Below are 25,720 nucleotides of genomic sequence, written 5' to 3' on the forward strand. Positions count from 1 at the left end.
AGTTCTTTCTAGCCAGGATGGCACTTAAGGAAAGTCCTAAAACTGGAACAGAAAAATTGACACATGCAGTTAAATTCAAACACAGAAGTTTAAAATTGACATGGAAGCAGGAATGACATTCAGTGTCAGAAGTAACAAATTTGAAGGTCTTAAATAACTCGGTATAGACAATATAGTTAGACAGTTTTTATATAAGTGTGCTTTTTCCTAAAAACATCCCCCCCCAAACCAAACTTTTTTTTTTGCTTTTTTTGTTTTTTTTTCCTCTTTGTTTTTTAAGTCTTTTGTCTGTAAATAAGAAAGAGGGCTACACCCCACAGTAACTCTTCATTGCCATACTAAGCAGTAGAATCGTCTTTCTAATTCGCATTGCCCATGGCAGTTTTATTTGATGTTGCTTTATTAAGTTTGTGGTTAAAGCAGTTTGGGATTTTTGTTGGTTGTAAACTTTTGGCATAAGGTGAATACCAGTCCCTTTCAAAAACAGCCTTAAGTTGCTTAATGATGCTTGTGCTGTTCCCCACGTCTGCTTGGTTGATAACAAGGCCAGCTCCAGCATTCTGCGTAAAAGCATTTCCTACCCAATCAAAATTACCTACAAGTAAAGGCAGGAATAGACAATGAGTTTCTAACATTAAAAAAAAATACAACAAACAAACACCAATTGATCTCCCTAAAGGCAATTTGACATAATACAATATCATTTTCCCCACTGCTTACCTGGGCAGAGATAGAAATAAGTTTTCTGTACGACTGGGGAGGACAAAACTCCATTATGAACCAGTGTGTAGTGCAGATCATTTCTGGAAGTTTACCAGCTCTAGTCCTTCATAAGTGAAAGCAGGTTCTTATTCAAAACTAACTCACATTTTTTGCATATATTCTATTACTGCTCCATTTACTTTCCTTATCATCCTTTTCAGTGACAAGAATGAGAATAGTTTTTTGCCTTATAAACAATTTAAAGTAGATGGAATGGAGAGTGGTTGCTCCATAACTCTGAGCCAAACCAATAGATCTTTTACAGTTTACTCATTGGTAAATACTGTTTCAGGAAAGAAAAATAGGTTTTACTCCTTTCTGCCACATATTACCACCTTTGTTGAAATCTAAGGTAATGAATGAGCATTTCAGATCCAAGTGAATAAACCACAGAGATAATTTGATTAATGGAAAACAGATAAACCAAGTGTTTTAGTTATTTCTTTTTTATTTCACTAGATCTAGAACTGTTTAAGTTATACATTTATAACACATGAAGTATTTTGGAGAAAAAATGCTGTTGCTAGAGGTCATCTTTTAAACAAGTATCTGAACATACATAAAACATTAAAGTATCTGAGCAACTTATACCCTTTCTTTCAGCATCACTTCAGCTGCTTCAGGAAATGTTAAGAATTCTGAAGTTGTCAAGTATGGTAAATTGAAGCTCCATCTAAAGGGACATTTCTTCCTATGCTTTCAAGTAAGAGATATATCAGATCCTTAACATACATTTGTATTCCATTCACACAGCTTTGAGTATTTCTTTCTTTTATTTATATATATCTAAGGATGTAAAGACAATGGCAAAGAAAAAGCAGCTTGGCTAAGAATCCATTCAGTGCAGACAATCTACCAGTTACTGAAATTTTATCTGGCTGTAGGGAAGAATTTTAATGGAATAAAAAAGAGAACTGGAGAGGGCTAATAAAATATTTTGGAGATATAAGAGGAATAAGCTGCAGTATTTAAAATGAAAAATAAGATTTGGATAGCTTAAGGAAGGTGTATCTGTTTAAAGCCCATCAAGGTGCACTTTTCAGAATAGCTCTTGGTTGCGTCTCTACACTACTTGGAATTCTCCATTCTCTTACGAGCATGGAAATGCTTCTGGGTTGCAGCCTTTGTCCCCCCTCACTGCCTCTGCATCACTGGCTTTAAGCTGTGGCATCTTGGAATTCATGTTTTGTGTCTTGACTTTTTAAAACCTCATGAGTTACTGCTTAATTCAGTAGCAGTATTCTCATCCTGCAGCTCATGCACAGCTCTACTAGTCATATATTTTTAGATGGCAGTTTTTATCCTGCATTCAATGAGCATTTGACTGGTAATGAACTTTTGCTAGGTGCCACACAAAATACCAATTAGATATGTATCTAATGTTAGGAGAGTGTCTGAAGTGTCATTAGAGTACAATTAACAAGACTTCAGAAGATGAGGAAGAATAGAATTTCTATGGTATTTACAAGGACTGACCACAGCTTTAATTATTATATGGGGAGTGGAGAACAGTCCATCTTCATTGGATTGCAGAAACAAGAAAATTTGTTAATAATCCAGTTAATTTCTACTTCATAAAGTGTGTTGTATTTTCAGTCTGGTTTTAGATAGTGAAAGCAGAACATTGTTTTAGAAACTGATTTTTAGGGAAAAGTAGAGGCTTTATATAAGAAGAGTCTCAAAGCTCATTCCTTATCCCAGTTCCCAAAGAAATGACAATTATTTTAACTTAACAAGCACATCAGCTGCAGAGTCCTCATTTGCAAATTTCAGGCTTTTGGCTACAAACTAGAATTTCTTGAGATGTAGTTACTTACCAATGTATGCAGCTCCATCAGTCACCATGTATTTGTTACGATTTAATTTGGGAAGGGAGGTGTTCTTCTGTTCTTTAAGAAAGCATGCACTCTCTTCCTCAAGGTCAAAGAATTTCTGCATAAAATAGAATGGAGTGCAGGTTAACTAGAAACATTCTCTAATGGACAGAACAAAATGGTCTGTTCTCAGCTCTTATTGTCAATAAAGTTAGTGTACAGAACAGCTTGAGTCTTTATAGCCAAACATTAATTTTAATAAAACACTGCACTTTTTATTTCTTTTTAGATTCTTATAGTTTGTGATACTCACTATGCCCTGGCATTCTGAACTATGTGAATTATATCTCTACCTCATACTAAAAGTGATAACACTGCCAGGTAATGAAGGCTATGAAATGAACAAGAAAAAAGCATCCCTATCTTTGTGTTCTGCATAAAAAGAACCAGGAATGTTTCTTGGCTCATTTCCTCATTCATCAAGGGACACTGGGGTTTGAAGTCTGCTTCAAGTTCCAGATGGGCAGGCACTAACAGCTGAATTAATACCTTTATATTACACATTGCATAGTTTCCAACAGGAAACTTGATGATTTCAGAATATTAGAAACCTCTCAGGATTAAATTCAATATAGAGAGATCAGATTTACCAGACACGAGGAAATGCATCTGTTTTACTCTAAATGGTGAAGTCTGAGGGGGTTTTAGTTTTTTTGTTTTTTGCTTTTTTTCCCTTTGGGTTTTGTTTTGTTTTAATTTTGGAACTCTAGGAACTTCTTGTCCACTACTAGACAAAAATGAGATTTCCAGTACAAATCTAGGTACTGTTTAGGGAACCAATACTAAACACAGATTCCAAAAGCTGAAGTAGAGAATCACATGATGAAGGACAAATTAAATATTTACTGCCTGACTCGGAAACTTTGATTCAGGTGATGGTGGATGTCCTCAGAACAAACCTCATTCACAAGATATTACTGATGATAATAACTGTCTATACATTGTACTCACTTAAGACATAAGAAAATGGTGTTAAAAAAACCCAAACACCACAAAGCTCCTTGATCACTCTTTGGAGTGATCGCTTTGTTTTTCATAATGCAAAATTCACCTCTTGAACCAGTGTTCTTTAGATAGATACTTTGAACAATCCTTCTGATCCTGGAACAATCTTTTAAGTTGTGGAGATTTCTTTCAGAATACTCTTAGTACTTTGAAAACCCAACTGCAAAATACTAAATTCATTATTGATCTATTGATCTATGTTGCAGACTACATCATCAGTTTAATAAATCAAACAGCACACAGGCAGTTGTTTTTATAAACCATTCTTTACCCAGTTGATGTTGTAGGTAGGTTTCAAACTGGTTTGCAGTGAAATGTTCAACTATTGCAAAATGTGTTGTTACTGACCACCAGGAATGCCAGCTTCAGATTTTATACCACTGGTTGCTTCAGAACTGCATATAAATCCTAATTTTTAAAATGTTTCCCCTTGGTCATCAGTCTTGATCATTACAGTTCAGTTTTCCTTGAAGAACTTGCCTCCAAGTTTTAATCAGGCTTCCCTGCAATTAGTATTACCAAAGTTAATTAAAATGGTTTAGCTACAGATAAAAGGTAGAGTATCCCAGAGGCTGCAGTTTATCTAACACTTTATGCAGTGGACTCTGTCAGAATCTCTCTCTTCCCCATTTTAAAATATATTGGAGTGAATTTTATGTTGTCAGAGCTTGCACCAAGATTGCTTGGAATAATTTGTGTGTAAAATATCAAGGCCAGTTCAGTTTCCTGCTGATTCCAGCACTGAGGAGCATCTCTGCTCTTGAACTGACACCCCCCCTCCTTCCTGCAGTGATGAAAGTTAATCAGGGCTGAAGCAGATTTTTAGACCATTAAAAATAAATTTTAGTTTTTTCAGCACAATATACTGGATGGTACACTGCTGCTGTTTCATGATCAGTAACTATCACAAAGTAGTTTCCTTCAACAGTCTGAATTCTGTATGTCAACACATTACTTGTGTGCAAATTCTTTTCAATAATTCAAAATGATTTAGTTTGTACCTTGGTAGCTATTCCTTCTCCATGCCTCCACACCACCCACCCACCCCCTTCCAGTTTTGTTTTATTTTAATCCTGGCTAGGAAAGATGACTACAAAGGAAATGCAATTTTAAAAGAACAGTGCTCATCTGACACATTTTGTGAAGTAAAGGAGTGTGGTGATGAAGCCAAAATCAGATATCAGTAAACTCTGAGCCTTGGGCTGTTACTTGTACCGAGACCAATTTAAGGCAGTGATTACACAGCGTGGTGAACGTGTGGTGCAGAGCATAGAGGTAACTGAGGTGCAGTGCACCTTTAGACATACTTAAATATTGGGTTGTGTAAGTTACTTACTGGAAGCTGGATTTGTATTTTCTATCTGCATATATTCCAGGTAGATTGTCTACCCAGAATACAGAGCTTGAATTTTATTTTTTCCTTTTATCATTTAGTTCTTCACAAGGTAAGTTCTGTACTAAGGACTTCACCTGCTTCAAATAGATGGAAATGGATATGACTATGCAGAAAATTAGATGCCACCTAAATAAAAAATAATTCACAGAAACGGAATATTGATAAGTAAGGAACAAACTAAAAGTTACTTGAAACTGAAGTGCTTTTAGGACTGTCAGCAGTATATGGGCTTTTTGACTTAAAAATGCTCTATGCTGCTTCTTATCTAGAAAATATGTAATAAACATGTACAATAAAAATACCTATTTCTAGACTTGCATAGTACTCAGTGTGTATAACATAGGGCTTAGCACTTAGAGCGTATCACAAAATCAATATTTGCTTTTTACAGTTGCTGGTGACTTATAAAAGTGAAAATTATTCATTGGGTTTTTAATTTCAGAAGTCAAAATAATTTAGCAGATCTTTTAGGACAGTCATCTGGCAGAAAAATATTAAAAACTCATCCAAGATTAATTGATGTAAGATAACTGATTTCCAGTGTGCTTCAATTACATAAAAATGAATTGTATGAAACTGTAAGTAGTACATACCATGGACTCTGTTCTGTAATACAAATGTAACATATGGTATTTCTCACTTTCCTTTATTGAATGTCTAATGTGGTCACAGGGTGGTTATCCTGGTCTTCACAATTCTGAATTTGTAGCCTGAATGTAATGTCAAATCTTCATTATTTTTTCTTGTACTTTGTACTTGATTAAAGGAAAAGCAGATGCTTTCACAGCTGAACAGTCAGATTACATGAATCCAGATGAAAACACATTTTTGTGCTGTCAAATTTACTCTTATCAGCAGTACAAACAAGATATATGACTATGGCTCACTCTGTTAGCTTCACTGGAAAGGACCAGATGTAGTGTTTTATACAAGCTGTGCACCACACAGGCTGCCTTTTTGCATAATTCTATTTTTCTGTCTTAAAGTCTCTGTCTTTTACTACTAGAAATAAATTCAGGTCATTATATTACACTTCCTATGTTATTTAATTTATTAATTAAATTTAAAGACTATCATATTAACAGAAAATACTTCCCAGTTGAGAAGATTTCTTGTGGCTTTTTTTTTTTTTTTTTTTTTTTGAGGGGTTGGAAATACCTTAGATTCAAAGCAAAATGGATTATACTTACAACTTTCAAACTACAGCTTGGAACTTCTGTGCAAATTGCTTTCAGAGATGAAACAAAGTTAAAAGTAAGGGGATCTGTATCTCGTGAGAAACTTATGAGAAGTCGTACTTTAATACTTCGTAAAACTAATGCTTCTCTTATCTTCCCGTCTAAATATGGCCAGTACCTGTTGAGAAAGAATACAATGTATTAGGAGAATTTTTTAAAAGTTTTGGATTCCTGTGCAGCTAAGTCTAGACATCAGAGAGAAAATGGAGCACATGTGAAATTGATTTGCTTTCCACTGAAGGAATGTCATTCTTATTTAAAGGCCTTTTCACTAAAAAGATCTGCCAGAATCCTTTCCTTGTCGTTCTGACCTGCAACAGAAATGTCACTGTGGGAACAATGAGGCTGTGGATGGTTGAGCACATCTTCCAGCTGTGTAGGTGCATGGAGAGCTGCCAAAACCCTTGCCCAAAATAAAAGTACCTTGTCCACTCCTAGCTGGGAGAGTAATTCCTGTGCTAATGCCTGGGGTGAGAGCAGAGGAGCTCTTGCAGTACCAGCTACAGCTAGAGGGTGCTGCTTACCCAGCCCAGACAGGGACAAGAAGAATTTCTGTTGGTTACACAAGTAGGAGCAGTGGATTCCCCCCAGCTGCTCTCCTTTCCCCCTCCTGTACTGAGAACGTACAGGGGATGTGAATCCTCTTCTATAATTCCTTGCTTGGGAGGAGAGCTGCAGCTAAGCAGGGTGCCTGCATCCTTCAGTAGCAGATGAAGGTGGGTCATTTAAGGAGGATGTGACCTTTTTCACTGGTAAGATTTACAGAAATTCTACTGTGAATGGGATGATGGCTTCCATAGCACTGTTTTCAGTCACTAGTTAGCTTTGTGTTACTGACCTTTGGTGAGAACAGGTCAGGACAGAGGGAATAAGAGACATAAAATACAAGTTTTCTTTATTCCAGCAGCACCAAGGCATTCAGCCTAATGAAGTCTGAGATTTGTAGTGCCAGAAAATAACTTAGAAGTGAGAACTGGGAGATGACAAGTACGGTAGCTGTGGCAGTGCCTCAAACACAAAGCCATGCTGTAGGAAAAATGTTAATTCACACAGATGGCTTTCCTGAACCTTCCTAATCCAACAGATTTCTGAATACTTCAGGCATGAGAACAAAGGAATACAGGAGATTACATTAACTGCAACACTTTAACAGTTTTACATACTAAAGTACAGTTCCAACATAAAGAACAAACCTGGGGGGATGACTGTTGTGAAACTGAGGTTCCTACAGCACTACCCATGATTCTTTCATTGTCATAGAGGTTGCACAAAATGAATTTATCTGAAAAAACTTCTTGTGGATTTGAAACAGCCTACACTTAGTAACAGTCACATGATAGTTATTTTTGAAAGATTTGAACAAAATATCTTTAATTATGCAAAAGCTATAAAAAAAGCACTCAACCACATGTTTAATTTGGTTTGAGTGTTTTCACGTAAAGTTCATGGACAGAATGGTGAGCTTTGCCACATGCTCACTTCATTGCAAGTGTTATCAAGAGTAGGAGTGACCACTAGCTACTTGCTTTCTGAGTTGGATGTTTTTATTACAATTGTAGGTCCAGTTATGGTCCATGAGTGCTTTTCAATGGTTCTCCAAACTCTGCTTAAAAATTACTTGGCTTTTTTTGGTTTTAGCAACTCTCAGTTAGCCAAACTGTGATATAATTCAAATTTTATCTGTGCTGAATTTGGAATTTTCATGCATATGTATGTTTCAGTAAAATAGTGACATCTCTGACATTGGATAAGAGGACTCACATTATTTCTCACTTCATGCAAGCACATGTCCTCTCACGTTGAATATCTGTATGATACTTGTAAAATGCCAGTAGCTGTGGTATCAAAACAGTGAATACAATAGTGTAAGAAATAGAATTAATGTATAAGCAGGTTCTTGTGTTTCTCGGTCCCAGTCACTTGCAGGTGGTCAGAATGGGCAATTTCTGATCTCCTTTGACAGACAGATCTAAAGCTTAGGACCCAGAACTGGAAATGTCATCTTAGGTCCCAATTCTGCTCCCATTTAAGTCAATGGCAGAACTCTCACTGATTTCAATAAGAGCAGAATTGGGCCCCAAGAAATTGGTCCACAATAGTCTCCTGTGTGTTTTTTTTCCCCAACAGACATCACTGTCACTATGATACTGTGCCAGCCCTGGTCACACCACTCACCGTTTGGCGTTGGTGTCAATGACGATCGGCAAATAATCCGTGACAGCGATGTACACAAACTGTTTGGCATCATCAATAACACTGTATATAGCTTCAATATCCAGGACTCTGTCCTTTGGGCAGAAGAGTTTAGGTGAATTCTGTGAAGAGAAAAGTTGAAATATGGCATTTATAATACCTGATTTCTTTTCTTCCCCTCATCCTTACTGAGATGTCAATAGTATCCTTTATTTCTGTAGAGGATATTAACTGATACCTTCAGCTGTCCAGCTAGAACACTCAAAGGTATCAAGGAGAAACATTTGCTTAATTTCCCCTTGAAAGTCTCATCATTTGGATGTATCTGTGGGCAAAATGCAGAAGGCACAAACTTTAAAACATCCAGTGCCACCAAGGAAGCTCTAGTTGAAGTTACAGTTTAGAAACTTTTGTTCCAATGAGTCCCAGCACTAGTTACTATTAGATGGAGTAACACCTGTGTTCCTACCACATGAGCTACCAGGAATTGAGTCTATCACATCAGTTTTGTTTAAAGTTCCATGCACAGTCACCATTTGCTGCAGTTTTACAGGAAACTTATCTCTATAACCTCGCTGCAGGTACAAATTAACTCTTTACCTGGTATTGAGCTGCTAAGTGGCAAACCCAGATTTCAGCTTTTCAGGCCTGTATCTAGGGCTGGGAAATGTGTCAGCCAGCAAGATCAAGCCAGCTGGAATCATCCATCTGTGGCACAGAGGCCCAGGATTTTCTGCTCTTCTGATTAGTGGTTGCTAAAGGCACTTCACAGAGCTACAGCAGGTGCCACTTGTCCTTTTCTTAACAGCTGGCCCTGCCAGACTGCTCCCTTCCTCCTACTGTATCATCTTGTCACCTTTGTTATTTGCTTGGGTTGCATCTGACATCTTGATTAATATGTTTCTTTAGGGACAGATCTTGGGGTTTTGATTAGTCTTTTTCTTTCAGTGCAGTGCCTGTCACAGGGTTTTCTTAATCACTGAACGGTGTTCTTATGGATTTACAAGCAAGTTCTCAAAATTAATGGCAGGATTTAAAGATCAGTATTCCAGATCCATTCCTGAACACTAAAAGAAACCCAACCAAAACCTCTTGGGTTTTATCAGCCAGTCTGGAAGACAATGTTGTTGCTAAGCAATATTATAACAATGATTACTGAGTATAATAAAAAAACTTCAATGACTGCAAGCTATGCTTGTTGATTTATACAGTACAAACACCAAAAGTGAGTAAAGAAAAAAAACATAAAGTGAATTTGTTAAACTTGATCTATATCTATTATCTGACACTTTTATGAGGCTGTTGCACTGAGGCTTTATTCTTACTCTCTTACAGCTAAAGAGCAAAATTCTTAAGCATTCTTTTTTCAGATGAGTTCTATATAAAGACCAGAATGTGAAAGATATTCAGAAGGTAATTAGAAGAATAACTTTTGTTGAAGTTCTCAGTGTAACACTAATGCTTGGGCATGCCAGTTGTTACCCTGTGGCACAGCTGACTCAGCATTAGCCGTATAGCATTTGCTATATTTTTTGTATATATTTGCTATATTTGAATACCCATTTGATACTTCTCTTCACCTACCAGAGAGGGCTGGCTCCTCACTGGGCAATATCACCATGCCAGGCTCCTGTGCTGGGGGTTGTGCTGACCCAGACCAAAAGGGAGGAGGTGCAGGACTGGGGACGGAGTGGCACAGCACTGGACAAAGGCAGCACCACTGCCTCTCCCTGCAGACAGGGCAGTGATGGCAATGAGTGAACTGCTTGGCTTGTGGAGACCCCCTTCCTGCTACTAGCTCAGGAGCAGACAGAGATGGCTCCACTGAAACAGTACAGTGCAGCTCCCAAGAATGCTTTTCAGAGGGTTATGCTGGCAAACACTGAGAACTGGTTAGTAGGTGAGAAATTTATTGAAAAGCCTGTTCTCATGGAGGAAGGACTAACCCACCTGCCTTTGGCTACAAATGCAGGTAGCTCTTGGAGTTGGAGTTTGCTGATCTGAGCTTCTGGAGTACCAGTGACCCTTCCCTTTTGTCTTGAAGTGGAATTTCAAGAGAAGAGGCCTTTCTTGCCCAGACAAAAGGAAAATACAAATGACATGGAAGAAGGGAAATTTCTGCAAACTTCAGAAGGACAGTTTTTGTAAATCCTCTTTCTACTTTGTCTAGAATCTCACATTCCTTAAAGTTGGCCTTGACCATCTTTCTTTACTGTGTCTCTTCAGATCTGGCTTTCAGCAGAATTTCTTCATTACTCACAGATTGCTTAGAAATTAGTAGGACTTTATTCCACAGCTCCTTAGCTAACTGTCCAAAAGTCAGTCTCTAATTTAGAGTAGTCCTTAAGACTCTCTAGAATCAATGGAAGCTTACATCTCTTTAGGTGGCTATTAATTCTGGCTGCACTTCCAGATTTTCAACCTAAATAGCTCTTTTTCTCTACACTGATTGGAAGATTGAAAAATCCTGGAGAGCTGAGTATTCTGTGGTTCCCAGCAGGTGAAGGTAGACCCTGCCACTCAGCTGCACCAACACCCTGCACCAGTGGCTGTGCAATTTAATAGTGTGCTACAAGCCTCGTGTTGTTTTAGACATACCTGGCTATAAAGCAATCGGGTTTTGCCTCTTACAGAATGGTAAATAACTCTTAGCAACATCATTATATTCCTCATTTTTAAGGCATGGGTTTTATGCATCTAATTACCTCCAAAATGAAAGACACTCTGCATCTTTCCTCATCTCTATTGCTCTGTGTACTTCCAGTTTTGCTACATCACTGCTGAGATCGAGGACTGCTCCATTTCTTCTCATTAAAACAAAACATAACAAAACACAGACAGTGCTTCCATGGGGATTAGTGCCTGAATTTTAGAAGTTTTAAAATGTCATTTAAGAATAAATCTAAAGCAGATAATGTTGAATGTTTCCAATGGATCAGGGTGAAGAGGAGTAATCCTTATAAATTAAACTGATAACAATGCAAGCTCTGGTATCAAGCTTATTCTGTATCATTTTAGATGTCTGATTAACAGTTAATTTACTCCTGAGTTATTCACTTTCTCTCTATTAGTGTATATAAATAACATAATTTGTAGAGACTCCCTATCATGTTTGGAATGGAAGAGGAAAAGCAGTAACATTACAGAACAAGGGAAAAAGAAAAATGCTCAGATGAAATTTTGCAGCATCATTCTGATTACAGATCAGAATTAAAAAAATACATAAATACATTTTAGTTTGTCTCTTCTACATCATAGGAAGAGGCAAGTAAGTTTTTAAAACCCTTTCAATTAAAGACTTCCCCACAATAGTATGCCTATTGGAATAACCATTTTCCCAGAGAACAGAATTATTTAATTTTTGAGCACTGTGACAGTATCAATCAAGTTCTGTCTTGTGTAGGTGACAGCTGTAGTGGCCTTATCTGTAAGTGTCCAGTCTCAAGTTCAGTATCTGCTTTTGGTTAAAGACATAGCAGTAATGTGAATTTTCTTCAGTTAGGGAAACACTTAAGTCTAGGCTTAATTTATACCATCTATGTTCCTGTTAATGGACATTACCGTTCAGAGTAACTTCTTCCTTATAGGTATTGTCAGGGAGAATGAAGCATTGTGATGGATGTATGGCAAGGAACAGTGAACATCTCTGCATCAGTGAAAAGAAATTTGAGATTCTTGTCACAGTTGCCACCAACACCTAACCTGCTCCTACGACTCCACAGCTCATAAAGGAAAATAGAGAGTAAGCACGTTAGATTTCCAGGTCTTCAGAAAATCTGGTGGGTTAAATAAGTTTTTTCTTTTCCCTCCATCTTTGCAACTCATTTCAGAACTTACCGACACGAAAGCTTCTGATTTTGTCTCGTTCAGCTGCAGCGTCAGTTTATTGTGGGTATCATATACTCCATATAGTCTCTTAGACCAACTTGGAGGTATTTTATTCTTGTATCTTAATGAGCTATACAGGGCAAATATCCTTTGTAAATCCAGGACCAAGCAGCTACAGTTGTAAACGATGATGCCAAGTTCTTTCATCTGTGAAATTAAAGTTTGTATCATTAGTGATATTTTGGCTGATGGGTCTGTAGAAGCAAGCAGAAATAATGTACCAGTGTATGAGGGGTATCTTCTGGAAGCAAGCCTTGGGCTCAGTGGTAGTACTCTCAACTGCAAGAATATTCCTAACAATACTCTTTAAAGGCAAGCACACATGTTAAATCTTCAAAGTTAAAAATGTGCAAAAGCTGTAGCAGGGTTTGTACGTTTGGTGTGTGTCACAGCTGCGTGTCCTGACAGAACACAACCCACCTTCTGCATGGACACAATGTAGGATGGATACTCATTTCTCAAAAGCACCATTTTTGTCATCGTGTAGTAAATGAAAACTACTGTAGCCAAGAGTAGTAAATCCTGGGTAATATCTATTTTATTATTTTGTTTACAGGAAAAAGCATCCTTTCTGATGGATGATGTAGGAGCACATACTGTTTCCAGTGACATTTTCTTCTTTCAGAAAGCTTCTTTAATTTGGAAACAATATGGAATTCCTCCATCAGCCTGCACAAGCTGAAATGTGTAGATAGTTGGAAAATACAGACTACTGCAGCCTTTCATTTATGGATAAGCGGTAACTTCATTTTCAGACATTTCATTAATATGAAATATTGCAAGTTATGCCCAATATCTAGTCAGTTTATTTGTATTAACATTTTTGGGTTTTCCCCTGGGTGCTGCTACCTTTGAGGATGCTCCTGTATTCAGTTCTGTGCTGTCCCTGTACTCCATGCACTGTTTGTCTCCAAACATTTTTATCTGTACATTATCACTGTTTTCACTGTGCTGCCAATACTGTTCCCTTAATTGCCAGGCATGCCACTGAAAAGGACTTCCTAATAGTATTCTGTTACATGTATCTGCATAATGTGGTTAACAGGCTTTTCATGCCTGTTAGTTGATTCTCACATAATTATGTGGTTGCAGTTTTCCTTTCATTTATCTGTCCCATTATTACTATTCCACTTTACCCTTTCTGTTAAAAGTAAAGATAAAATAATGTCCTCCCCAGAAGCAGCCAGGATTGCATCTCTATGAGCAGCTCTCCTCGGAGCAGAAGTGCTTGCAGTGTGTCCCCTCCCTGTCTGGGAATTACAGGATTATCCCTCTGCCTAAGTGCTTCTTCATGTATAGAGAGGACACGGGGGGCACTAATGGCCTTTAAGTGCAATTTTTACAGATGGCCACCCAGCCCAACCCCTGAACAGATGTGCACAGGGACCAGCCTGTTTTGCAGAAGAACTTCACCTCCCCCCTGTGGGGGAGAGGGTGCCTGCTGGAGACTGCCCCAGCTGAGACCCTGCCACTCTCAGCCCTGGCACTCAAATTGGGACTGGAACAAAGCCATTTCAAGAGATGTATTTACAGTACAGTAATGAACTCTGCACCTTCCCCCAGCATTGCATCTTCCAGTTGGCTTCCCTGGAGGCAAGCACTGATCAAAGCTTTTCCTGCTTCTGATGCTGTTAGAAGAGCTCTGCCCCATCGAAATCCCCTGGTACACCATACAGACTGGGCTCCTCCTTTTCCTGTCTGGGAACACAGTTATCATCTCTGATAACCAACTCCAGTGCTTATTTTGCAGATGTCATTTTCTTAGAAAACCAGGCTGGATGTCAGCCTGTCACCTCATGACCCTCTTGGTTTATCCACAGCTCCTTGAAATGAAAACAATAGAAAGAGTGCACATGGGCAGCATCCTGTCTGTCTCCTTTCTTCTTGAGCAGCTCCAGTAGGTTCAGATATTAAAAAAACCCTCTGTTTCAGTAGTGTCTTCCACACAGATCTTATTTTTACTCCCATAATCTAAGGTGAGGAGAGGCTGCTCTTTTTCCAATTAATCACCAAGCCTATCCTGCTAGAGGCATTGAAGTGAGTGGGCAGCAAGGATGTGCTAGTGATAGATTTAATATGAAGTGGTTTGTCAGCTAGATAAGGGAAAAGACTTTCTCTTCAATTTGAGGGCCACTGTTATTAGAGACAGGGTTTTCTTTTTTGTTTGGGTTTGTTTTTTTCTATAGTCTCAGATGAGAAGCAGAAAAACCATTTATAATGGAAGAATAAAAATCTAAGTGTTGCTCTGTGACTTGCAGTGACTTAAACTTGCAGCTGGGCTATCTGTTAAGGTAAAGTCCTTCAGGGCAAGAGGTCTTAAGGCAAGGGAAGAATTTCATCATCCTGAGTTTTAAAAGCAAGTCACACAGTAATGAAAACATCACTGAAAAAATAAAGTGAAGAAGATCTCAAGAAATCAGAACCTTAATAAAACTAAGGTGGATAAATCTGAAATAAAAAAGAAGTCACAAATTTGATTGCCTTAAAATGGAACTACCACAAGTGCTTTTCAAAGAATGAAAAAATAGGAGGTGGTTTTCCTTGTTCCCTGTGCCATTTACGTTTGTGCAGAGCACTATTAAAGGCTTCCAAATAATTGTCTTTCTTGCCTATAAGGGCTTTTTTTGGAGCACCAGAGAAGTCCATGGCTAAACAAGACCCAGGAAATGGTGGCTTACACCCACTGTACAATGATGGTCTAGCTACAGATATCAGGTTAGCTACATAAAGTAACAAATACAGTCTCACTAAAAATATACTGATTTTTGTGATAAGAGGAATTCCTTACTAGGCTGGACAAACCACGTGATTTCACAAATTGCATTTTCTGCTTATTCTGCTTATTATCTTCCCTTGTACATTTGTAGCCATCACACATGAAATCAAAAACATGCTGCAAAAAAACCTAAACAATGCAGGTTGTGGACCCATAACACTATAAGTTTCATAAACTAAGAAACAGAGTTAGCAAGACTTTTCAAATAAATTTGGATCATGGGTTAGACAGGGTGTATGACGTGTCCTTATCCTGCATTCTGCAGAACAGACAGTGTGTTTTATATTTACCTCGAGCTACACTCTAAGAGACAACTCCACTGTGTAGGCAAGGTACTATTTGACCTACATAAGAGTGGCACAATCTGGTCCACAGCTTGTAATATCTGAATAGTGGGAAATGTAGAAGGAGGCTTTAGAAAACATTGATTTCTTTTAAAGAAAGTTTTTAATAATCACTCACATTTGAGCCTGATCCAGAAAAAATACACTGCTCTCCTAAGGCTTTCACATCCATTGCCCCAAAACCCCAGCCACCAAATGTTGAGCATCCCTTGTCTGTGCTATAGAAACTGTGGGTCAGCTACAGGTAATCTACTGCACAGTAAATTTCCCAAGTAGATTTTTTTATATTAAGGACAGTGTGTGCATCTGCCATTTGCCCGTGTTTGAAAAGGTATTTAATTATCCTTTCAAGCCTATGCTTTTTTTAATGAGCAATTTCTAAATTAATGACCATGGAAACCCTGAATCTCAACAGGGTAGAGTAATGGAGTAATGAAGAGCATACTATACTGAGAATTCAATTACCATGGCCTAAAAGGACCTAAGATTTTCAAGTGCTTCTGAAGAAAAATAATATACAGTGTATTCAAGCCTTAGAGCAAATGATAGGTATTTACATTGGTAAAATCATTATGTTTTAATAAAACGTGCTTGAAATATTTGGTTTGCTTATATTCCAAACATATGGTTCCTTTTCACTTGGTTATCAGTCTTATCTGACCTCTACTGAAAACTTTCCTTATGCTTTTTCATCTGGTATCATTTAATGCTCAGTGAATCTTAAGGCTGCCTTCTGTGCAGCAGTTCTTTACCTCTCCTCTCTCAGTACCTGCTGAGTAGATCCTTGTGCCAGACCCATGCCAGGCACAGGTCACAGCCAAGCAGAGGCGGTGGCAGTGCTGGAGGGGAAGGGTGTTCTGATGGGAGCAGCCATCACCAACAGAGAGAGACAGAGATTTGAGAAAGGTAAAAACGTTCCTTTGTGCAGCATTGTTCCATGTGAATGTTGTATCATACTTTGCACTTTGATACAAGGAACAAAAACTGTTTCAAAAGAAAACCAGAATCAAATTGGAATTCACATTAATTAATTAACATACTTTTCCTGCAGCAGGAATAGAGGAGTGGTGCTCATCACAAATTCAGTAAAAGACCCCAGTCAGATGAAAGCCATTTTGATGCAAACAGGCAAGCTGATGATGAAGAGGCTGAAAAGGCTGCAGCACTGCCTGGTTCTTCTCTTACAGGTATTAGAGGCCACCAAAACAGGAAAAGCACTTTCCTCAGCTAACGCTTCACTAGAAATTGCACCCTTGTGCATCCCGAGCCAAAAATCTTCCCTCTGGACAGAAACTTCACAGCTTTGTTTTGTTAAAAGTAATTCAGTGAAACCCCAATCCTCCACAGTCCTGCCTGTGCTCTGAGTTCCATTTTCTCCTTCTGCGTGGGTAAGAACATGGGACCTATGTTGCTGTTGGGAAATATTACAGATAAGATAACTGCAGATGGTAAATCACTGCATTCTCAGGACGTTAGTAAAACTGTCTAGTTTAAGATATCTGAGAGTGAATAAATGCAAAATTAACAGCACCTTTGGATGTCAGAAATCACCTAGGGCACAATAAATGTTCTCAACTGAATTGTCTGTTATTTGAAAACTGCAAACTGCTTTTGAAGAACACTTCAAGAATTCAAAGAGATTAAATATTGAGATTAACTGTTATAATGAAAATAAGGTTCCTTTTTTTCTATAGACACTTTTATCGAATAAAAGGTATTTCAGAATTCCTAGATTCAACTCTTAACTCAGCAGATCACTTTGTGTCTATCTCTTATGCCTGGCCTATGACCCACAGCTGAGTGGAAGTTGTATGGATTTTATGTTGCTGTTGTCTAAGGCCAAAGGTTAATTTTCTGTGTTTTTAAGTAATTTGAAAATAATCAGCAGGAAGAATTTCTACTGAACTAGGAAAAGTCCCTTTCATTTAACATGAGAATGCAGTCAGCCTCAGGTGGGAACTTGAAAATGGAAAACTGTCATTCAAGCCACTGTGCTGGAAATAAATCTGAGCACGTTTCCAAGGAGAGGTGATGCACTCAATGGACAGTGCACCCTTCATAGGCACTGGCTGTCAGTATAAAGCCATGATGTGCTCTCATGAAAAGAAAAGAAGGGAAAGGACTAGGTGGACTTAATGTATCCCATTGGAACTGACAAAGTACTTTTCAATTGGCAACCACTAGCAGTCTGCTGGTCTTCAATTCTCACCTTTAGAAAGTAGATTTGACAGATTTTTGTCTGCGGCTCAGGCTGAATAAAAGTCCTAAGGAAGTTTCAGCCTCATACATTACTTTTATTACCTAATTGCAAAAAGCTGCCATAACGAGGTAGTAGAGATAGTGTAGGAGCTGATAATTTTTTTTGTCCTATCCCTTCTTTTGCTGGTCCACAGGTCAAGAACACAAAACTGTACAGCCATGCTTTACTAATATCCACTTGACCTTACATTCAGTAGATAGTCCCACTGTTATTTTGCATAGCACTCTCATCTTAGGAAAGCCATTCTGAAAACACCCTTAGGTTCAGCATTTAATTTCTGCTGAAAGGTACTGCCACTGAGATGGAAAGCGAGCTGGACATCTGGGCAGAGGAGGGGCTTGCTTTAAAACAATGTGTATAAATAGAACTTTATGTGTAAGAGGTAGCAAAATATCTTCAAAGTAGAACAGAAATCCCCTGTGTCTCTGTCACACTACAAAACAACCCCATCATAATTATTCTTTTTTAGCCATCTGCTCCATTTATATGGAAAACTCAAAAAAAATGCAACTGTCTGGAAAACAATACAAATACAACATGTTTAGACATTGTTGCACTGTCGCAATGTTCACATAGAACCTCATGTAGCACCGAGAGTGCAGGTTTGGTCTTTCTTACTGCTGTTGAGGAACTAACAAACTAATCTTGACATATTGCTACTTGTCAGAGCAAGTCCGAAGGCAGAACACTGAATCTGTTACAAATACTTTGCTACATAGTCTACTGAAATAATTAATATCACTTGGCATAATCACAGCATAATGCATCATTTTCTAATGACTCTTCAGTGTAAGGTTTCATTACCCCCTCAAAGTGAGCACAAGTATTTCTTTGGGGGAAAAGCAAACTTGCAACTGCAAGAAATTATTTTCCAGGATAATGTTTGATTTATTTCTTGGTTTACTGCAGGAAATCTAATTAATGTGAATGCTAATTTAATTCTGTTTCCCTTTTGAAATACAATTTTTGGTCCTTATAGCAAAGAAGTTGCAGTCTGGGAAGAAAAACACCACATTATGCTGACCTCCATTTCACTGCATCCCCTTTCAGTCCTGGTGTCATTCATGTGATATTGAACAAAACACTACCTCAGTGGATCCCCGAAAACATTAACAGGCTAAGTGGAAGCAGCTTCTGGAAAGGCCTGGCCTCTCCTTTACCATGTGCACACATGCATCCATCTCACTACCACTCTCCATCTTTCCTGCCTGTCTTGTCAGCCCTTATCTTACATGCTCCTCACGCAGCTGGAAAACACACCACAAGCTCTCAGTATTTGTTCTCAGCCTGTGTCATGCTGAAAGGGCAGCCTCCATACGTCTTCTGCTGTAGAACACAGAGGGGAGAGTTCAAAGGACTGACCTCAGAATAAAGGGAATATTTGTGTCTAAGCATTTCTCTCAAAATGCAGTTTCTTTGGGGCTTTCTGCGCTTCAGGGAATGAAGCAGCACAGAGTTGACTAATTGGATGCATTATTTACAACATTACTGACACACACTGTGGGTTTTCTTTTTGCAGACTGGATAGGGATTGGTGGCAGGCATGCTGTGGATACAAACTGGGACAATGACATTGCACATGAATTATTGCTGTAACTGTTGAGCCTTCCCAGACTACCTGATTAGAATGAGAAACCTCTTCTCTTGATGTAAGCAGAGGGCTAAAGGCTCTAATTAATTTTTGACTGCACCTTGATTAAATTCAGTCTACAGGACCTTGAGGTAAGCTAGGAATCCAGTTGGTTTAGAGAGATAAAGTAATTTTGTGAAATAGTACATGGGCAGCCCCAGGACACTGGTTGGCCTACAGGCAAAGCTGTTTCAGGAATCCATACTTGGATTTCTATCTTTCTGAGGAGCCACCTTAGGTAGCTGCAGGGTTTCTGGCTGCTTCAACATGGAAAAAACATCTCCTGTAGAGATGTGGTCCTGGTTTTCCTAGGAAGAAAACTTGGAATTAAATTAATAAATGATACTCATGCCTCTTGACCCGACCCTCAGTAAAATTGACGACACGGTGATTTATATTCCCTTATTACCTTCCTGCTAAAGTGCTCTGTTGCATTTACAGCTGAAGATCTTTTGGGCCATCTGAAAAGCCTTTTTGTACTTGGTGAAGCAGTGGATTCAGCTGAGATCATCTGGTTGCTATTACATGAACATGAAGGCTATGGCTACATCATCATGAGAAAGATGAATATTAATCTATCTATTGTATGAAATGGGTGCTTTCTCCTATCTCAAATCACAGCAGATTCTGCCTCTGTGGTTTTAAAAAATTGATTATTTCTAAATAATGTATAACACCCTTTGTGCAAACAACAAGTATTGTGTGCCAAAGGTGTCAGAGACTTAATATGATAATAAAAGTCAGCCTAGCTCTTATGTAAGTTAATATTGAGCAGAACAAGGAGGGAAAAAAACAATGCATAAAGCAAATATGAGATGAGGCTTGATGCCATTTCCAACATCAATATTGGGTAATAATCATGTCATAGGGAAAGAAACACCTGAAAAGATAGCTGAAGACATGTTATTCCAATTCAGCATTATCACCGACTCCTAGTCTTAAAATTGGAATATCTCATTTATATCTCACAAATTCAGTTTAAACTGAGTTCTTTGTTACAGCACATACAGAGTTGAAGGTAATTAAATGTAAATCGCAAAAAACAAAACCAAAACCAAACAAACAAACGAAACCCAAACACCTGGCTGACCAAGAGAGGGATTGTCACAACTTCCACAATTTTCTGAAGACAGACCACATTTCTGCACTTACTGCCCACTCAATGCACCTTCCTCAAGCAGTGATTGATAGTTTGCCCCTGAGCAGTTCCATGCAAATGTCAATGATTTCACTGTTTGGAGACTGCTGTTTACTTAGCAAAGTTGAGAAATGTGACTGCAGGATGACTTCCAAGTTAGGCCTTGATGCTCATGATGACAACAGCAAACTCTGAAAAGGTTTAGTGATGCCATAAATTCTGCATGCTCGTATCGAAGGAACCCTCTGCCAGAATCTGTTTTGTTCTTCTTGATGACTTATGGATATAGAAAGATGAGAATTTATACTGAACTGCAGAACCATTATTCTTTTCATAGAATAACTGCAACGATTGTCCTTCCTTGCTCTGACTCATGGAGATTTATGGTACTCTATTTCAGCCTAATTTATTGTGTCTCTTTTTCACATGGCAGCACTAAATCCAGCTTTACATGTAGGGATTCTGCTCCCAAGGTGGGAGGTGACTGGGCTGCTGTTTTTGGGAACCTTTTGGAGTTGAGGCAGTCCTGGAAAAAGATATTTTTATCTAGAAGTGAACTATTGTCTGTGCAATTTCAAAGTGTGTGTGTGTGGGTGGAACCACATATTGGGAATACACATTCATGATTCCTTTACTGTTATTTTAATTGTTTAGATGAACAAGACTGATGTGATGGGGTGTGCTAATAACCAGATCCCTCTGAGAGGAGTCTGCCTCCATTCATTAACATCACTGACCATGATGAGTTGCCAGCAAGTTCTTGTGGGAGATGACAGAATAGACTGTGGTGCATTAGTTCCCACGCAGAGATGTAGCTGAGTTTTAATGAATAAATTCTCTTTCAGCGCAATATAAATCACTTTTTTTTTTATAAAGTGGGGGATTTACTACCTTTCTCATATCCATAGAAGTTTATTGATCATTTCAGACTCTATCACTAGTTTAACCAGATGCTGGAACCTGTGGATCAGACTGGATGGCCTGAATTGTTGTCTTGGACAAAGTGATTATATAGTTGGACTTAGTGATCTTAATTATCTTTACCAGCCTAATTTGTTCTATGATTGTGAAAGGCCTTATACTTGTAAGGGCAATTGAGTGGAGGATCTAAAAATTCAAGCAGCTCTTCTGCTTCACTGCAGACAGGCCTTACAGAGGTGTGCCTGGAAACCCTTTGACAAAACCCTTTAACAAATGCCTGCTTATAAGGTTATTTTTTTGTAAAGGAAGTCTACTGCCTGGTACACTCCTTGTGCTGCAGTTGCTGGGATATCTTCCCAGTTTTTGCAAATATTGGTAGCTTAACTCTTAGGCTACTGATTCATCTCTAGGCCACAGACTCATGCAAGCACATCTCACCAATGCTGTCTCTTCACTTACACTGCCTGCTTGTTGGCTTCGTGTTACCAGTGGGGTTATTTAAAGCTGTCTCTGGCTTTGCACACATTTGTACAGAGGATTTTCTATCCCCTGTATGGTGCTGTGCAATTTGTCTTCTGCTACCAAAATCCTGCATGCTTCCAGTTCTGGAATCCTTCCAAAACTCGAGTCTGACACTCGTAATGCACTGGTATTTTGTCACATATCTGAGGGATCACTCATAAACCAGAACCACATGATCTCTCTTTTTACTGTTTTTTATGGCTCAGTTATTTTAAAATGTAGTGATGGCATGGCATGTATTAAAAAGCAAGCAAATGATTATGAGTTTAGTTTTATTGTTGAAATAACTTTCTCTTTTCCTCTGGATCACAGAGACCCAACTATCTGAATATCCCATGCTGTTTAGGAAAGAGATGAGTGGAAGTGAGTTTATCTGTTCAAAGTGGATATTTCATCGTCTTGCATGGTGGGTTTATTATTTATTGATTTACAACTTATTTTATTGTTTTTTACTATTGATCACTCCAGTGGAAGGAAAACCCTTTCTACAGAACTTTCATGGCAACTGAAAGAAGAAAAACAATGATAAGAAAATAGATCTCTAATTTCAGAGGTCAGAGAGAGTACAGAGCATACTCTTACAACAGAAATAAAATGCAGCAAGCAGCATTTTGCTTTCTCTTGCACTAAATACAAGCACATAATGTGGAAGATGCATCAGAGAATGAAGCATGAGAGGAATAATAAACAGGAATAACTTTCTAGCACCTCAGAGTTGGAAATAGCTTTGCACCCAGAGCCAGCAGCCAAACTGGGCAGGCAGGAGGAATCTTTTTGGCTCCAAGTGCCAGGTGAATGTACAGTCCATTCCAGTTTGCAGTCATTAGACCACAAAACCAGAAGCCTGCAGGTGTGAGGAGGAACCAAGAGCACTACCAGGCAGTAAGAGAAGCACAAGCACAATCCTGACAGCCACATTACCCATGTTTCTTTCAGTCTGGCTGTTAGCAGGGGACAGCAATGTTAGCAAGGGACAAACAGCCCATTTGCTTTGCTGAGATTCATTTGTAAACACTGGATGCTGAGATAATAAATTTCAAGCAGAGCAAGCTTAATGGGCACTACTGATTTACTGGATGTAACAAAGTGTCCTGCTTCAGTTAAAGAACAAAACAAAACATCAGACTTCCTAAAATATGAACTTTTCCCCATGATAAATGCACACTGTGAGTTCTGCACATTTCCAAAAACATTATCTTCCCCTCTGCCACCAAAGAAAGAGGAAAACAAAACCCAAAACCTGATGTCTTGGAGGTGGGAGGCAGTCATCAAACTGCTCTGAATTTTGTCAACGATGGAAACCCAAGCCAAAAGCTCTAAGTGAAAATAAATGTGATTCCAGACTGCCTTTTGAAGGACAAACTGAAAGAGCATCACTGCAAAGTTTTGACAAGCCACCTAGCTTTCTACAATACAAGAAATAAAATACAAATAAGATATTTAATTCTTAATAGAGCTCTACAGTATCTACTCCAACCTGTTATCTTCATATCTTGTCTCATTCACCTATGCTTGAAAATCTGAGTTGCACTTTTATGTTCTCTTTAGAGAATTAGCTAGTTCTGGAAATAATCCCATTGAAAATAATCAGATTAGCAGCTTGAGTATTTTTAAGGTGTGGGTGACATGGATAACAATATGTAGCATTTTTTTTAGGAGCAGATATTCTCTGTCATATAGAAACGTTATTTAACTCAGATGAATTCAGATAGAATATACTGATGTGCTCTGTGTGCTTTCAGTCTAACATTTATTCATCTGAGTTTGATTGAGTCTTGCTGGATGGTGAAGTTGAACAAGCCTCATTTCCAATTATAGGACACTTGAGATGGTGCTCAATTTGCTAATAATGATATAATACTGAACACTGCTGGGACAGAAAGAAAATTAAGGGAATTATTAGAATAGGATGGCAAGGATTGGCAATGGTCTAAAGTGCACATTAGGGACGTAACTGCAGTTCATACTAGAACAACATTACATCAAATGGAAACTCAATATAACTTTGGCTTGAATGAAAAGATGTAATTCCACTGTCAGAAAAAGTATCTTATCTCCAAAGGACCAGATGCGCCATTACATAACTTCAAGAGACTCATTTAGATAAAAGTCATTAAAAAAAAAAAAAAAAAAAAAAGACTAATTATAGTGTGCTTTTTGCTCTCTGCAGTTCTTCAGAGATAGGATGCAACTCTCCTTAACAGCAATTCCAAACGTGAAGATCCTGTATCAGTGATCAGTTTGGAGACTTGCCTCCACTATCATAAATTTTTTGTGGAAACTGGAAATAAATGAGATCATTATGATGTAGTTTGAAGAATACAGAAGTCCAATATTAGTTGCATATTGTTTTTATGAGAGGAAAATCTTTTGATTACATAAAAAAATACAAACTACAGTGTTCAGGGATGTATTTGGAGAAAATAATTGTTCCCCTTTTCTCGAGATAAATACATAAATAAACCACGGGTCACATTTCCTCCTGGCAGCATTCCAGAGCTTCCTGAATTTTGGGAAAACTTTCATTGGGATCTATATACCCAGAAATGGAGACAAAGAGAAGAAGGAATAATCCCAGAGTGAGTTTTGTCCCTCTCTCAGTGAAGCCTTTGAGCAGATGACTCCTCCACATGAGACTCCTCAATATAATTGGGATGAGATTTTTGAGTAAAGTACCACATGGATTGTTTCCAATAGACTTTACACCCCAAAAGGTTGTTCCTCCATTTTTTCCACAATCTTAAATTACCCAAAACTTCCATTTTAGGTGTAGCTCTCAAGCCCTGAGATATTATATTCACCTCCAAATCTTTGTCATCTCAGAATAGGAAGAAAAAAGAGGTTAGATTTTATCAGTCTTTTAGTCACAGAAGACAAGAGAAGAAAGTGGTAGGCAAGAAGAAGGTAGAGAAGAAGGTAGAAGGCAAGAATTCTACTTGCTGCCTTTGTCTTTTTTCCATGTTACAAGGAGGAAAACCTAAACAGCTAAACTGAAACCCCCAGTATCTCTCTATCCAGTTCTGTCCTGTCTGGTGATAACAGGCAAGACATGCAGCCACATTCCCAGTGCCCCTGGAGCCATCCTGCTGCACGCCTTCCTGCAGCTAAGCCCAAAAATCTAATTCATACAAAAACAAATAAAATATTGACTCATCCTTTTTTACTTAAAATTGACACATACAAAAAGTCTATATTTTGGCTGATTGGGATTTTGGGTTGATGCCTCCTCTTTTCCTTTCCCCCCAAATAACTATAAGGTTCTTAATTTCAGAAAATTCAGAATTCCATATACTTTCACTAGATTATCCATATTTATTATAAAAAGAATAACCTTATCTACTGTAGCCTAATGTAATAATTAATACTCATAGCTCTCAACATCTCACATAGCTAATTTGTTGTTTCAACTGAATTATTGGGAGAATAAATGAATTGAGCAACTTATTTTTTATACTTCAAGTGTAATTGATAACTCATAATTGCTATAACTTTAATGTACTGTAGAAGTCAGTTCTAAAGAGGCAAATACATTTTACACAATAATCATCATAATGACAAAGAAGTCCACAGAGAGCTTCTCATTCACACACTGCTCTATGTCTCACCTTCCAAAGTAGTTCAGCCCTCCTGGATATTAATTCAACATCTTAGGTGCATCAAATAAAAACCCAACTCCTCAGATAAATCAGTTCACCATTTCCATCCTGATAAACAGTGTTAAGATAGCTTATCTAATTTGCTAATTACCTTAAATTATGTAGATGCAATCAGCA

The 25,720-nt window shown here is 38.2% G+C and overlaps 1 protein-coding gene across 1 annotated transcript in view; it reads right to left on the reverse strand.

Annotated features, from left to right (window-relative positions):
* Positions 1–359: 359 nt before the first annotated feature.
* The window catches only part of PLD5 (phospholipase D family member 5), a 147,406-nt gene continuing 122,045 nt past the window's right edge, over positions 360–25,720 (reverse strand). Inside the window, 5 exon segments of the mRNA XM_030447941.1 lie at positions 360–595; positions 2,580–2,694; positions 6,228–6,393; positions 8,451–8,590; positions 12,306–12,503. Coding sequence (XP_030303801.1) covers positions 360–595; positions 2,580–2,694; positions 6,228–6,393; positions 8,451–8,590; positions 12,306–12,503 — 855 coding nt within the window.

The sequence above is a fragment of the Calypte anna genome, chromosome 3 (genome assembly GCF_003957555.1).
Source record: "Calypte anna isolate BGI_N300 chromosome 3, bCalAnn1_v1.p, whole genome shotgun sequence".
In the NCBI taxonomy this organism is placed as follows: domain Eukaryota; kingdom Metazoa; phylum Chordata; class Aves; order Apodiformes; family Trochilidae; genus Calypte; species Calypte anna.